We start from the raw sequence: 16,937 nt of genomic DNA on the forward strand, positions 1-16,937 counted from the left end.
AATCTTGCATTCGCTTAAACGAGCTACAACCATGGTAGAAAGGGAAAACAAAATAAAATAGTGCGTGTTCACCGGATATAGAAGCCTATAGGTTTTTGTTATCCCCTTTGCCCGCGCTGTAGTGTATGATTATAGTTAGATTTTTTTTCGGCTGAGACTTGGGAAAATCGATTAAACCATTTTGTATATTGGTTATCCAAAGAAAGAATATACTGATATTTGGTTTATTGGCGCACAATTAATAGGACACTCTTTTTTCCCCCTTAATGTAAATGACGTTGTCAAGTTGCACTTTCCTTTTAACTCGCTGATATGAAGACTAAATGGCCATCATGGGGGGGGGGGGGTAGCAAGGCCCTCTGGAAAATGAAAGAAAAAGCGGCGCACAGTCATATTGCTGTTAATTGAATGGGTTGGGGGAGCAAATGTCCCTGGCCAGCCTCGAAAAAAATGATAAATCGAGAATATGCTGGAAAAGTACAGGGATTTTGGGGGCAAACTGTGTTTTGCCGCCCTCTAGAAAAAAATCCTGGCGACGCGCCCATGCCGCCCCCCCCCCCCCCCCTCCCTAGGATGCTTGACGTCGTAGAGAGATCCCATCCTCTGATCTTTCATTACTTCATTCAAAGAAAACACATAACAACTTATGACTAGACCCAAAGCGCCTGAAGAAATTTAAGGCTCTCTCCCAAGTTATCCCAACCCATTCTAGTTCTTGGAACTCGCCGAGAAAGTGTTAATTAAATACATCAACTAAACCTATATAGCGCCCTCATCTAAATTATTTATAGTTTTCTTCATGCTGACTGATACCCAGGCTTCATTGTGATGTTTAGTTATTGTGATTATTGGTTTGATACGTGGGTCACCGACTGTATCACCAACTCATCAACATTCACGCGCGGAGGAGGATCTTTCACTTTCTTGACACATTTCTTGTCGGATTTGCTCTCGATTCAAGTCATACTCCGGTAAGATAGAGGAAATCAACTGAATAGAAAGTAGGCTCAATATAGAGTTGTTTGTGTAATGATGAGTATGTTAAAGCAAAGTCACAGACATCCTGCCGGTCATGCCGGTACGTCACGATGTCGATGTCCGGTAACCGTTCATGTGTTGTATTGTAATGTATGGGAAAGAGTTCGGCGATCATGAAGTGTAGGGCCCCTGTTTTGTTTTGATCAAATTAGAGTCAAAATGTTTTTTATTGCTCAAAAATCACCTTTACAATCAAAAGCAGAATTTTCTCAATTCTAATGACACCCTTTTTGCAATTTTGAACAGATTCAATCTTGCCGTGGAAATCACAATTTTCCTGCGCGGTTTGTGCCTTGTGATTCAGCGTGACGTGCGTGCTCACGGAACATCGCGCAGTGATCGCCATCTTTATTTTCGGGTTGCGTGTTTTCGCCGCACTGTCATCTTCATTTTACCTCAAATTTCCTTAAAAAAAATAAAAACCCTGCCCTCTAGGCTCTATCTAGGTAGAATCATCAAATTTCAAACTTCAAAGTTGATATGATAGTTGTAGAATTCAATTTATCTTAAAGAGCTTTCAAAATGCAATTAAACAAATGGTCTCCTATCATAGGGCAAGCAGTTCTGACTTTATTTCAAATTTAAAGTTGCTTAAAAAACCAAACTTTCTAAGGTCAACTACACCCTGCAATTCTCTTTTATTGATGTTTGGAGCTAAACGAAAGTATCCCTGTATGTGATACTCCATGTCAAACCTTTTCAAAAAAGGGAGTCACAAAAAAATGGTCATTTTGGGCATGAAAATAGCGCCACCAATGTCCGTGGCGGTGGTTCAACCTACTCTATCTATGACATACCTGTTTATTGAGAATGTCGCCAACTAGTTTGGTCCAATAATTTTAAAGTGGATTTTGTTCCCTTATAGGAACCGGGCCCTACACTACACGATCGCCAAGAGTTCCATACCTGGACATCACTTGACACCCTGTGCACAAAACCTATGAGACTGGTCTGAAAAATGAGTGTTTTCTCAGTAAATGCTTCAATATTTTCCCTGTTAAATGGCGATTGGTAGTGTAGGGTCCCTGTTTTGATTCAATCAAATTAGAATCAAGATTTTTTTATATTCTTAAAAAATGATTGACTCTCAACCTAAAGCATACTTCTCTCTAGTCCGAGTAACTTGGACCCAACTTATTGCCTTTTTAACATTCGGACATGGTCTGGCGATAGTAGGGTCCAAGCTAAATCGCATCAGTTGGTCGACACAATTTTGTCATTGACCCAAAAACCCAACATTGCCCATCAATTAAGATCAGATTTCACCCTCGAAATGGCCTCCAAATTACTAGATACGCCACCTGAGGTACAAATAGACATCGACGATTAAGATGGTTGTACTGAAGTTTACTTACGAACCGGATGAAAAGTGAAATTTCCTGTTCAATTCCGAGAGCTCCCCTCGCAATCGTTCGATCATGAACACGTTACATTTCCAACTCGTGTTAATGTTTAAACGATGCGATGTTTTAACGATGCCCTATCTTATTCTATGACATTATTAATGTTTTTGACTTCCACTTAAGAAGTGATATTTATTATGTATTGAACTTACTTAGTATCTACCTGGTTAAAAGGCAGGAAAACTCAAATTCCCTAACTGTAGTCTTGACGTCTAGTTATCTGTAATTTTGAGGGGAAACAAAATTGATAGGCTAATTTAAATTTGCATTGTTTCTAATTTTAAATTTCAGACAAATATCAAGCACACCGAGACCAAGAGAACAGTTGAGAACATTTGAGTGATTCAACTCTACAGCTTAACCAAGGTCTCATTGATGTAATTAAAGAAAACAAGCTCCAGACCAACATTGGATTGTAGTAGTTGCAGGTGCGACCTATTTCTCCAATTGTGTACAGCTATTTATTGAGGGGAAAAAAACAGTGAAATACTGGTCCTTCGTTGAACCAAAGAGTGCGCTACAAAAACATCCAGCTATGCCGGCCAAAATTCACCGCCCGTACCGGCAGACTGGTACCTTGCTCACGCTGTTAATACTCATGCTGTGCTCCAGTATGCAAATGAGCATAGTCCAGGGCGAAGTTGAACCTAAGGAACCATACAACGTGCAAAGGCTGGTGCGGCAGAATGACGAGGACAAGGTTGAGAACGGGGAAGAGGTTGTCGGGAACGCTCCAGGTGATGGAAATGTAAGTGTACTGGTGACTGACGTTATGTACTCTGAAGCATGTTAATTAGGCCGGAGAAAGCCTCTCATTAGTCTTAATGGTTCAGTTTGGCATTTTGTGGAAGACTTTATGCAATAAGCCAGATCGTTGTTTCAAATATGAAGTAGTTTTCTACCCAAAATTTGTGGTGAGGTGATGACAGAAAATTTTGGTCCCGATTTTATTTGATAAATTTGGGTTAATTTTTTGGAAAAGTGATGGTTTCGAAAATGGGATGATCGTTAAAAGTGACACACATAGAGATTTTAACCCAAACCTCTTACTGCCTTAAGAACCAACAATGTCCAAAAAGCTGTATGTTCAAAAACAATGTCGGGAAAACCCTGCAAGAAGGGCCCAGAGGAAGCCAGTTAATCTCATATTAACAGATATCATCATTTTTGTAAGAAAATGTCAAACATACTCGTGAAAATTCTTGAAAATGTCATAAAAATTCTTGAAAATTGAATGTAAGAAATATCTCGTGTCTACTTTTGCCCCTCCCCCCAATTTTGTTGTTGTTGCATTATTTGTAATGATTGCATGTCCACTGTTCCTTTTACTGAAGGAGATCCTGCAGGAAAATGCTGATAAGAATTCAGATGAAGTCAAGTTACCAGACCCGCAGATGCCTGCGGCCGTTCCGGTTAACAAAGGAGTCAACCTGGGTTTCGTCCATGCGTTTGTGGCATCGCTGTCGGTCATCATAGTCAGCGAGCTGGGGGACAAGACCTTCTTCATTGCTGCCATTATGGCCATGAGGCACGCACGAATCACGGTTTTCGTTGGGGCGCTGGGTGCTCTTGCTGTTATGACAGTTTTATCAGGTTAGCGATTTTTGAAAGTTTTATGGGTTTTTTATTTTGGGGGGGGGGGCACAGACAGATTATTTCAATCTTAAGGCTCGATAACTTATGATTTAATTCCAAAATCTTTATTCATCTGACATATTCATCATTGTTTCAGAAATGTTCGTAGCATTTTTCCTTTTTCTAGATTCTGAAAACTTTGATTGATGCAAGTACCATTTGTAACAGATGTGAATGTTTCAAACCTTTACTACCTTACTCGATTTTGAACCTATCAAACTAGCATCCTTTTTTAATCCTTATTGTAAACATCATTTTTTATTTTGGCACTGATTAATGGTATGCATTTATGGGTAGTACATTATATCCAAAATAGATACTGAACAGGCAAAACTGTATCTATTAAGTTTCAATTGACAAGACTCTGGATTGATTTTAACAACTGCAACAGTATGTCATTCGTTGGGTCAATCCTGTTTCAAATTCTCTCTTTTTTTCACGTATGTACACACGCACATTTTGGAATGACTTGGTTTTGAATGACACTGTTATGTACATAATTGTCATTGTAACTGACTGATCGTTTCAGCCCTTCTCGGCTATGCCACTACCGTCATCCCACGCTGGTTCACCTACTACGTGTCCACATTCCTCTTTGCGTTGTTTGGGCTGCGGATGCTGCGGGAGGGATGGACCATGTCTGCTGATGAAGGGCAGGAGGAACTGGAGGAAGTCCAAGCTGATCTCAAAAGACGCGATGAAGAGGTCAGTCATGAGATCAATTTTTTTTTTTTTTCGTTCTTAAAAATGTTCAAATTTGTATGCTTAGCAACTCCAAGAAATTGTTCTTCAATTATTGCTTACAGGATTTCTTGGGGGGGGGGGGCATTGAAACTGCATATATATAGACTTAAAAACCTAGTAAATAATGAATAAATGAGCACATTATAGCTCAGTTCCGAATTATGAACTGGATTGGAAACGATTTAGGTTCTTGTATTTTGAACTGAACAATTTCCTTATTTGTATATTTATTCTCAGATATGTGTAGTGCACACCTTATCATCTAATTTTCAATGCAGTGTGTTGTAAAGACACGTTCAGTAGATTTTCTATGTGATAAACTTTCACTTCTAGGGTGTTGTGGAATAGGGTAGGGTTGGGGTGGTGGGGTGGGATGGGGTAATTGTTGTGATCTATAGACCATTCTGAGCACACTGTCAGTGTACACTCATGAAGCCCCTTCAATGGTGGAAGCATTGTTCAAGCTATTGTTCAGATAATCCATCATTGGGTAGTTGCTTCGTACTATATCCTACATTGAAGCAGATCTCCATGAGTGTACGGTATTAGCGTGCTTGGTGTGGTCTGTGGAGTTTTCCAATTGGATTGTGTACACATTTGCATGTCCATGTGTTTCTTGCAGAAACCTATGAATGGTCATGTTGTTTCAAATGGCATTAGCCCAGATTCGCATGTGAGTAGGTTCACATAAACACCCAGATATGTCATACAACACCAAGCTATGCGTCCTACATACATCGGAATCGTACATGTCACGCGTCATACCATTCCATTTCTGCAAGAAACCTCTTGAGAACAGTCCAGAGCCCAAACAAAAAGCAGTACAAAACTGCTGATCCCAATGCGTTGTGATGTACAGTGTATCTTGTGTCTGCCTTTTAGTATGAATGTGCAATTATCTGTGGTAAACTGAGTACCATTTTTATGGTCCAGGCTTTGTGATGTACAGTCGACTCTCAATATAACAAGGTCGATGGGACTAGCGAAATTACCTCTTTATAACAGGAATGTTGTTTTAAAGGGACAAAGAAACCAAGAAACACAAAGAGCACCTGAGATTTGAGACCTGTGGTAAACTGAGTACCATTTTTATGGTCCTGGCTTTGTGATGTACAGTCGACTCTCAATATAACAAGGTCGATGGGACTAGCGAAATTACCTCTTTATAACAGGAATGTCGTTATAAAGGGACAAAGAAACCAAGAAACACAAAGAGAACCTGAGATTTGGGACCTGGGAATTTGCTCTAATGAGAGTCGTCTGTACACGGCAATACATGCTACCAATAGTATCTAGCAATATGCAACCAACTTCATTAGGCTGGTCCTCAAGGATAATGGTTTTGATGAGAATTTCCAAAAATGTTTAACCTTGGCTCTTTGATAAAGTTCCTTATTTTAACGTTGTCTAACAGTTGGTACAAATATAAAGTTGTCAAAACATTGCCATTGAAAAATATTTGTAAATTTGCAAAAAGTTGCCCACATTTCTACTCCCTGTTCTGTTCCCTGTACTTCAGTTTGCTTCACATTAGAAGAATTTGCCTGTGTGTGGATACGCACCAGTGATATTGCCCAAATTTGAGGAATCTCCCCAGCAGTAAATATTGTTTGATTGCAAATTGATGTTCTATTAAAATGTTTGACACTGCAGACGAACTCTAAAACTGGTGGTCACACATACTTACCATGTTCAGTTATTCATTCATTGTCAATAGTCACTCACTTTGTCAAAAATTCTGCAATCATTAATTGAGATTGGGAAAAAATTAACATTGGGTACATGTACCAGTAAATAATATCATATCAACTTAAACAATGATTGAATTTTGTCAGACATGATCATTTACATGTAATTGCAGATATTAACATGTACTTATGAAAATTACACTGGTGAAGGGCAAAACCTAACATTACAAATTACAAGTGACAAATGATAATCAGGTGTTACTTAGACTTTCTTTCTTTTAGTCCTGAATCTCTTTCATACCCCCTTCATACCTTCTAAACCCCGCCCCCTTTTGTCCTCACACAGATGGAAAAAGCCACCGCAGCCACAGTCACACAAGACCCTGAGTCAGGTATAATACGCGGTGGCAAGCCACGGAAGATATTCGGGTTGTTCTCGCCGATATTTCTGCAGGCCTTCACCTTGACATTTTTGGCGGAGTGGGGCGACCGATCGCAAATCACCACCATCATTTTAGCAGCTAGAGAGGTGAGTGTTTGCTGGGCCTAGAGAGGCTAGCCTGGTGTCCTCTTTGTACCTCACTGGCTGACTAACTGACTGATTGGCTCACTGTCACTTGTGAGCCGGGCAGTGCAGTCATATAGGATTAACCCGTAACGCTATTATGAATGGGCTAAACATGGCCGTAGTGTACACCAACTGTTCCCTTTTGTATCATACTGACTGACTAACTGACACACAGACACAATGACTCACTGTCACTTGCTAGCCGGGCAGTGCAGTTGTATAGGATTACCCCATAACGCTATTATGAATGGGCTAAACATGGCCCATAGTGTACACCAGATTCACACCAACTGTTCCCTTTTGTATCATACTGACTGACTAACTGACACACAGACACAATGACTCACTGTCACTTGCTAGCCGGGCAGTGCAGTTGTATAGGATTACCCCATAACGCTATTATGAATGGGCTAAACATGGCCCATAGTGTACACCAGATTCACACCAACTGTTCCCTTTTGTATCATACTGACTTACTGACTAACTGACACAATGACTCACTGTCACTTGTTAGCCGGGCAGTGCAGTCATATAGGATTACCCCGTAACGCTATTATGAATGGGCTAAACATGGCCCATAGTGTACACCAGATTCACACCAACAGTTCCCTTTTGTATCAAACTGCTGACCGACTAACTGACACAATGACTCACTGTCACTTGTTAGCCGGGCAGTGCAGTTGTATAGGATTACCCCGTAATGCCAATGAAAGGGCTAAACCTGGCCCATTGCATTGCGTGCACCAGACGCATGAAAAGACTTTCAGTGAATAGCCGTTCTGAACCAGTTTTACCATGCTGGCCTTGTGTTGTTTCTACATGTCATTTGATGGAGCGGCCAAACAGAAAATAGTGCTTACAATGCTTAGCGAATTTATGCTCTAAGCATAAATATGCCAAGAACCAGTCACAAGCAATTAACATCCTGCAACATTTTGGTTGGTTACCGGTTCGTTCTTAGCAGATACTATTTGTGCTAAGCACATTCAGTTGTTAGTAACTCCATGAATGCAACCTTGGATTAGGGGCTGGTTCTTACCCCCTCAGCGGTTACAAATGGAGAGTTAGGGGAGACCACTGGGAGAAACATTCGAATGCATTGCCGACAGCACCTAAAGCTAACGTGAAGACACTACGGGTTTAGCAATTAACATCCTGCATTCAGAATAATATTAGCTGTGCGTACTTGGCACAAAACACGCGTGAATCAGTACGCGCATGCAGTGTGTCCTCCCACTGGTGCTCTTGAAAGTTTTCAAAAAGTGCCAACGCAGTCCATATTCTTTCAAATTGTGCCTGTTTAGATATACAAGGGCTCAAAATCTGACAGAAAATTTAGTTGACTTTAAAATTACTATCTTGAAAAAAAACAAAATCGGTCCGAAGAATTCCTTTTTTTTTTATAATAAATTTGAAGCTGTATAAACTAGTTTACTTTTGAAAAGAATGTGAACTTTTATTACCGAAGAACATGTGTAGTGTCACTGTCCTACTATCAAGGTGTACTTTGCTCTTCAACATGAACATTGTTCCAAACAAGATAAGTTATCATTCAGAGATATGATATTCTGTAACAATAACTGTCTCTGACAGTCTATCCTGATTAAGAATAAAGTTTATCCTGATTAACTTTTTAATGTTATAATCATGATGTGAGTTACATAGAGCACATAGTGAATGGGAACTAGGTTATTTAATTCTGGTTGGCTTAATATCTGTTTTCATTTAATGGTAACAAACATTTGTTTGTATGAATATTTGAATTGAGGAACAAATAAAATGGACTTTGGGAAAACTGGTAAAACTAACATAAATAGAAACGTCTTTTTATGTTCATAAATGGTGGGGTAATAAACTATTTAATCGTAAGTTACCTCTTACACCTGGGTGTTTTTGCTTAGAAATTAAGGATTCTGGTAAAAAAAATACTAAGAAGTAACCATGGACTCATTCTTTGTACCTAAATAAATTTGGACATGAAGCCCCATGTAAAGCCCCCTGAGTTCATTGTTCTGAAAAGAGTTGAAATGGAATTTAACTTTTTGCAAAAATTCTCCAGTGTGCACACAAAGTTTAACAAAATTGCAAAACACAAAATGAAAAATCAGTGATTGTAAAAAAAAATCAGTGATTCTATTACTAATGACCTTGCTACTCTATCAACTCATATCATTCAGTATATAAAGAATGTAACATAGACATAAGTGTTATCATGATATTCTGGGTTGGGGATTAAAGTGATAGTAACTGGGATTTCTCTCTGTACTCAACATAATACTTTCCTCATGGATTTCTCTAATAAGATCTTGTGGCTGCATTCTCAGTCTTGCGTAGTCAGAGCCATGATATTCGGAATCGTAAATATCAGCTGTTTTACGATAACACTCCGTGCATGCACTTTGCTCACTGTTTTCATGATCAAAGATTTCATTCATTCGAGTTCACTGACACGTGGACGAGTTTAACTCGACCACACGTGCTTGTCTATGCAAATATGCAGCCTGGAGTATTTGCATTACACTAGATAAATATGCCATTAAAAACCGCAGGTTATCGTTGAAGTCAGCTTCAGATACATGTAGTACCAAAGGTGTCTCTATGTGATAAAACTAAAAAAAAACCACTAAAGATAAAGAGAGAACAATGACTTGTGCAACAATTGTATTTTGCTGGAATTATCTGAAGAGAGATAAACAATCGGCCTTTTTTTGCAAAAATTACTGTACCGCATTGAAATAAGAACATCTAAAAGTGTACAAAAAAGGACTGCAGTTAGTGTTTGTCCAAAATCTTTTTAATATATGTGTGTATGTTCACACAGACACCATAAATGTATTAACTCCCAATAGACCCGATCCATTAGGTCCACCCACAGTGCATGTGGACAAAGACGTGTGCGCATAGTCGCATTTTACCATTACGTCTGAGGGCAGGGCATTGTTTTTCCCTTTGTCTCTATAACACTCTCCCATAGACTAAACATTTGTATTCACGAACTGCTTTCAACAAAAGATGTCTTATGCACGTGCTCGCATGTTGGACAGTTATAACAGCTTTGACTGGTCAAAACACCATGAGTTGGACTAGATGAAACGGTCTATTAGAATTCTGTTCCGACAGATTTCAAACTGAGAGTCCATATTTTTGAGTTATATTATCAGTTCAAAGAAATGTCATTTGGTTTTTAAATATTTGGGATGTTCATCCCATGGTACTGTTTGGGTTTCAGAAATTCATTTATTGATTCCACTATTGTTTCTTCGATTTTTTTAATCCAGGACGTAATTGGTGTTACTATTGGCGGGACCTTAGGGCATGCGTTATGCACGGCGCTGGCAGTGGTAGGTGGTCGAATGATAGCCCAAAGAATATCAGCGAGAACAGGTGAGTTTCTGGATACAAAATGGCGACCACAAGTAGGAGCCATGAATAAGGTGGTACTCGGTGCTCCTTCCACTTGTAGCTGGAATCCTACTTTCCAAAGTACCTCAATTTTAAGAACATGCACAACGGTTGTATGAGTGTAGTACCACCGCAGTTATGTTTTCTCATTGTGGTCGCACTTCAAAACCCTCGAAGTTTTGCAAAACCATTTTTGCCCGTAAGTATTAGCACCCACACTTCAAATTCCCCTGAAATAACCTGCGGAGTATGGCTAACATTTCAAATCCTTACACAGTCTTGTGTGGTTAAGTTCAGGGCGAGTGAGTGGATTCTATCACGCTTTACTGGTCTCCACAGTGCTATGCTTTCTGCAGGGTTTAAAGAGTTTTACATATATTACAATAAATATCGATTTCCAACTAGGAGGGTGGCCTGAAGGTTGTCCCAATGATAGATCTTCATTATATGTACAGTTTCTCTTTCACACTTTTTTATAAAAATTCTTAGTTGTGTCTATACAACAGTTTTAACATTTACATTTTTTTCAAAACCTGATGTTGTATATCTCCTTGGCAGTTTATGTTCTTTATCTCAGCTGTTGTTGTGGCCCTGTCAGTAGCGTGTTCTATACAGGCTATACATCTGTTATGTTTTGGAAAACTTTAAACCAGAAAATAACTTGAACAAACTCACCGCATTTAACCGTAAAACTCATCTATTGCGGGCTGCCGTGTTTGAACCCTGTTATTCCTGAATCTCAAATGCAAAGTGTTACACGACAACGTCATGCCTGTCATTTGCTGACAAGCAAAACCACCACCCGTCTTTCTCCTATATTTTTGCGCAATGTCACATCAACACATTTAAACATATGAAATTGTGTAGAATGGGCAGTTTGCTTTTATCTGAAAAAAATGACATCATGTGACATGCTTATAGTTAAGATTTCCTGTAGAGGTATTTTGTATCTTGCTAATTATTTAATGATTCTATTGTCTGTGTGTTTTCTTTGCAGTCACTCTTGTTGGAGGTGTTGTCTTCTTAGTCTTTGCCCTATCAGCATTATTCATCAGCCCTGATTGAAGAAATGTTTAGTGTCCAAGAAATCAACAAAAACGTCCGCTACAGTAGAACGTCACTAAACATCCATCATATTCACAAAAAGTACCTAGTGACCCATGCCCACTGCAACAATTTAAAATAATGTCTGGTACACTGACTTTTGCATGTAGTTAATTGCACTCTATATGTGAATGCTCCAGACTAAAAGGCACTGTTACTAGTTCGCTCGTACCCCCCGCCCTGCAAACAGGACGCTGGGATACTCTGATGAGCTTCACAGAATCTTGTGAAGGAAGTGGCCAATGACCTATGTATAAAGCATCTGGCTGCAGCTGTTCAAGATCGCAGTTAGACAATGTGCGCAAATGCTATCCGAAAACTTCCCATAGAATTACGCACATTCCATACCGGATGTGATTTGTTTCATTGCGGGCCATGTGGACAAAATTTTGAGCGTCGCATAATGCAATCCGACCGTTCGTGATTCGAAACGGAGCCTGAGCAAGTGACGGAAATTGTAAATTTACAACAAAGATAAGTTTTACAGAATTTCCTACATTATGACGCTTTTCAACGAAAACAAAACATCTCTAAACTGGAATAAAAGAGTAATAAATCAGTCTTAGCGGCCGCTTAAAACCTTGCAGAGTCATGACCGTGATGAAGTTCAGGTCAAAGTTCACGCAAAATCCAAACAATCAGAGCGTGAATTCATCAGAGTATCCCAGCGTCCTGTTTGCAGGGCGGGGGTACGAGCGAATGTTACTAGATGATGTAACATGGGGCTAGCTCTTATATGGTTAAGTATTAGAGATGCCCATCCCAATATATATTGTTCATAATACTATAATGAGAATGGCACAAAGACACCGGACCATTCCAGAGTTGTATGTTGCTACATATAAAACTCAGGATACTAGACATTATTCAAAATCATACTTGCAAATGGCTCCTTATGTGAGAGAAATTGGTGCCATAGAATGCAATGACCATTATTGCCAAACGTTTGATATAGCACAGTTTGTTGAAGTGGCGTTGTGCTGTATAGATCCTTTGCATTGCGGCCATCTTTGAGGCCTGTGCTTTTGTTCAACAGGGACAGGCACGAGTAGAGCTCTTCTACATTCATTGTTAATGAATTAACATAACAAAACGCACCTCCAAGATGGCTGCTGAGTGCAATCCATCTATTGGTCACTCTAGGCAGGGGAAGGGTGCTACTGTAGGGCTGAAATGCAACATTGGAAACGCAGCAGGATTTTGCTTTCTTTCCATTGATTGAAAGCCGTCTTAGTTTTATTTCCATTCCATGATAAAGGATCTTTGTATTAGGAAATAAAGTATGGGTTTTTTCTCAAAACTCCAGACTTTTTTCCTTTTGCAAAGTTAGCTTGTGAGATTTTTGAGGGTACCACATAAGTGTATTATCAGATTTAAGGTTCAGATTTATTGGACATGTACATGTTAATATTAAGAAACATGTTAATATTAGGAAACATTTCACATACTTCTCGACTCTTCCATTTTTTTTTTCCAAATGTGTGTTTGTAAAACTATGATTCGCATCTTTCAGACTAAACAGTCATTTTCTGATTATTTTTTTATTTTACTGTAAGACCATTATAATAAGCATAACGTGGCGTATTGTCATGTGTTTGTAAAGTATTTTTGAAATGGATAACAAATAATGTCCTATTTATAATGCCCATGTATCAATCCAGCGATCAGCCATTCAAGGTGCACAGTGTTCATGACTAACTTCTGATTGCATTTGTATGTTATTAATGCCTGATGGTTGATTTATTTTTCATTATTGCCATAGCCTTGTCCAAGGCAATCTCAGTATTATCAGGGGGACACCATACCATCCGTGCATACACAGCCAGCGAGCTCGTGTCTGGCAATGTCGCGTGGACACTGCATTGCAGGCTGACGGACCATGCAGACAACAGACATTAAAAAAACACCTAGGCCTGACATTTTTATGCTTTTACATTGTATGTCTCTGATGACAAAACACTGCATCCTATGACTGCCATGTTACACAAACTCTCATTTTGATCGTTAATAACGTGCACCTGTCATGCGACCGTCCCTTTTTTTATGCACCCATGATGAGTGTTTGCGTAACGTGGCAGTAATAGGATGCAGTGTTTTGTAATCAGAAATTTCAGGCAAATGTCAGGTCTAACTTTTTAAGATGTCAATGAAATTATGGGGACTGAAAACACAATGGGGATAGTAGAAAGTCCCCATAACTTGGTCCTAATTTCCTTAACAATAGAAAACTTCCCCATATCGCGGAGTCGGCTTTCCCACAAGTGAAAACGCACATTGTCATGAACCCTGTGTGGGGCCCTGAACAACGTTCACCACTGTCGTCCCGTTTTGTCATCCCACCCTTAATAAAGGAATTGATGACAACTTGCCAAAGTAAAATGCATCCCTGAAAATTTCTTACTTTCCAAGTTAGAACCATACAGCCATATGAACGGGCATTAAAAGTAAGTACATGATGAAATCATGATTGTCAATAATATACTTTGAAAAAGCAATTTGAACCGGAGTCACATTTAATAAAGCATTTTTGTAGCTTTTTTTGTTATAATGTTTATGGGTTTACTTTTGTCAGTATTTATGGTATTTTTCTCACTGCTCTAAACGACATTGTTGTAGTCAAGCCTATCACAAGTCAATCACAAATTAGTTTACAAGTCTGATCACAAGTAGTTAAACAATTACAAATTAATCTTTTGTCATAGTTTATTAGAATTACTTTGTGAGTTGACTTGGAACTGAAGGACTTGTGATGACTTGTAACAGACTTGCAGTAGGATTGACTACAACACCAACTAACAATTAAGTTGTAATCATACAAGGGTCTCATTGCGTGACCCGTTTTTATTTTATCAATATGCAACCTGTGTGTACATTTCAAAATGATATGCAATATTTTGTCCTTAAAGGATCATTTTGAATGAGCAAGTTTTATTGTGAGGTTCGCAAGCGCACACTCTTAATGTACAAATGCTGTCAGTAAAAAAAATCTGTATCTGTTTTAGATTTACAAGTAGAGTAGTAAGAATTTCTTATAAAAAAAATCATGTCCCTATTTTAAATTAAGGAAAGCAATATGCTGCCAAGTTTATTTCTGAGCACTCTTTTGTCTAATAGTCCAAATGAGTACAAAAATCACGTATTAAGGATCATCTATAAAGCCTATTGGCAGTTTTGTCTGTACTCCAGAAAACTTGTGCACCTAGTGATGGGTAATCAAAACTACATTCATCAGTTCATACTCGTGGGCAAGCCCATACTTAATTTAGAAATAGGCACCAGGCTAATACCGTGCCATCACACAATGCTGCACTGTTCCTGGAGCCTAGACTTCAATGACCATATACACTGTAGTGTCATGGCTTATGCCTCTTTACCTAAGTATTTTATTGTCTTTATTACATGTAAAACACAGTATTTTATCACCCTGTGCCGAAATTCCACAGGAAATAAATGAATATTTCGGTGGAAAACGGGATTGGATTTTAAAAAAAGATCTTTCCCAACTCATATTTAATGCTTTGAGGCTGAGGTGGCAAAATGTTAAAGGAAATGTACAAATAATGGTAATGACAGAGTAAGAATGTAAAGAATAAAAGTTGCCATACAATAAATGATTGTATGAATGATTTGTGATTTGAATTTTTTTTTGGAGTGAAAATTTACATCATAATTTTTTTCTCCTAATTACTTCTCTTAACGTGTTCAAATGTATAATTTAAGAGTGAATGGCAGAATTATAGATCTAGCTTTAAGTTAAAACAATCATGAAAGTGATGAACACTTTTTGGCATACACATTCGTCACGCTGGTATGGCCTAGAAACGTGTTTGAACACAATTTTTGAGGGACCTAGTTTTGGGAAAGTTTCAGAACCTTTGAAATTTTCGGCACTTTGAAAATAGACCATTAAATTAGCCCCGCCCACTGCTCACGTGAGCAACGAGTGTGCATGTGCGTCTCACAGACATACATTATTCATTATAGGCCCCACCCACACGGCACGTGGCAACTTCCCGAAACCAATCGGATCATTTTACGCATCAAACGGCAGACTTTTCGTTCACACTTCCAACCAATTGGGGCTACGTTCATTGCTAGTTCTGGGTTCACATGAAGTTCAGCATTTTTATATATTCGTTAAAATGATTCGCTATAAGGCAAAACAATAAGACTGTTCGGCTGGTAATGAAAAGACTGGTTTCTCCTAATTGTAAGTAATCAGAAGTTATTGTAAAATGCATCACTGTCCTGATAGCGGCGCTCGTGACGTGAAACTTTACAGTTTTTCGGATTTGCCCTCGCCTCACCGCAAAATCTGCCTGCAAAACTCAGACAGATTGCAAAGAAAGGGCCAGCTTGGATTGCGTTCAAGTGTCGTGGTGGCCGAGTGGTTAAGGCGTTGGACTTGAAATCCAATGGGTTTTCCCGCGCAGGTTCGAATCCTGTCCACGACGTTTCTCATGTTTTGTTTTGCTTTCAGTTATGGGATTTTCTCGATCAAAGATTTATATTATTTAAAATTCCATCCTCTGTCGGCCGGGCGTTGTGGCGTGCGCCTGTAATCCAGTGACTTTAGGAGGCCGGGGTTGGTGGATCGCATGAGACCGGGAGCTCTGTGGTGTCGTTCTGCTCATGACGATCGGGTGTCCAGGCTAAGCTCGGCATCGGCATGGTTTACCCGGCGTAGGTTGGGTAACAGACCAGGTTGACTAAGGAGGGGTGTACCGGCCCAGGGCGGGTAACGCAGCAGGCAAAAGCCCCCGTGTGGAGCAGTAAGCAGGATTGCACTCGAGAATGAGAGGCGGCTCACAGCCCGCACAATATGGCGAGACCCAACTCTTTTGCCTTTTCCATCAATAATTGATGACATATGACAAAATATCAACACATGTATTCTATTTATGGGAATTAGCCGCCGCAATGCATCCGACAACATATTTTTTTGTTTACAATTGATCATTAGGAAAGCAAACTAGCTTTCTTAATCTTATGCATTTTCGATTTTCAGCCCGACATTTTTGTTACATTGCCAAGGGCGGATCCAGAACACAATTTTTTGGGGGGCCAAAAAAAAAATTTGGATTCTAGATGCTCTGTGGTGCGATCTGAGGCAATTTCTGACCACTTTAACCAATGTTTTTTTGAGGAAAAGATGGTGGTGTACTCATTGCCTGCCTTTATTGCGATGTCACATAAAAAAAAAAAATGGTTTCGTTTTTTTTTGGGGGGGGGGGCATGGCCCCCTTGGCCCCCCCCCCCCCCCCCCCGATCCGCCCTTGTACATTGCTACATAATTCTAAAAGAAACATCGAACGGAAAAAGAATTCACGCACAACATGCACACTTAGCCTAAGG

The 16,937-nt window shown here is 39.4% G+C and overlaps 1 protein-coding gene and 1 non-coding gene across 3 annotated transcripts; both read left to right on the forward strand.

The window, feature by feature from the left end:
- The first annotated feature begins 818 nt into the window (after window positions 1-818).
- Window positions 819-11,865, forward strand: LOC119727419 (transmembrane protein 165-like). 2 transcript variants are annotated; one of them, XM_038199285.1, is made up of 7 exons: window positions 819-971; window positions 2,733-3,189; window positions 3,773-4,034; window positions 4,606-4,781; window positions 6,855-7,037; window positions 10,355-10,460; window positions 11,476-11,865. In XM_038199285.1, exons 2-7 carry the CDS (start codon window positions 2,977-2,979, stop codon window positions 11,541-11,543), a joined length of 1,008 nt encoding a protein of 335 aa, XP_038055213.1. In that variant the 5' UTR covers window positions 819-971; window positions 2,733-2,976; the 3' UTR covers window positions 11,544-11,865. The 2 variants fall into 2 exon arrangements, with proteins under 2 accessions (XP_038055213.1, XP_038055214.1); XM_038199286.1 differs by having other exon boundaries at window positions 820-971; window positions 3,776-4,034.
- Window positions 11,866-15,955: 4,090 nt separating this feature from the next.
- Trnas-uga lies at window positions 15,956-16,036 on the forward strand. Its single transcript has one exon. It is a non-coding gene; the product is annotated as a tRNA-Ser (tRNA).
- Window positions 16,037-16,937: the final 901 nt, after the last annotated feature.

Source organism: Patiria miniata, unplaced genomic scaffold (assembly GCF_015706575.1).
Source record: "Patiria miniata isolate m_02_andy unplaced genomic scaffold, ASM1570657v1 HiC_scaffold_20, whole genome shotgun sequence".
Taxonomy (NCBI): Eukaryota; Metazoa; Echinodermata; class Asteroidea; order Valvatida; family Asterinidae; genus Patiria; species Patiria miniata.

Coding starts and splice junctions, on each gene's coding strand:
- LOC119727419 (XM_038199285.1), top strand. CDS start 2,977: ATGCCGGCCAAAATTCACCGCCCGTACCGGCAGACTGGTACCTTGCTC. Junction 7,038..10,354: donor TCATTTTAGCAGCTAGAGAG/GTGAGTGTTTGC, acceptor TTTTTAATCCAG/GACGTAATTGGTGTTACTAT. Junction 10,461..11,475: donor AAGAATATCAGCGAGAACAG/GTGAGTTTCTGG, acceptor TTTTCTTTGCAG/TCACTCTTGTTGGAGGTGTT.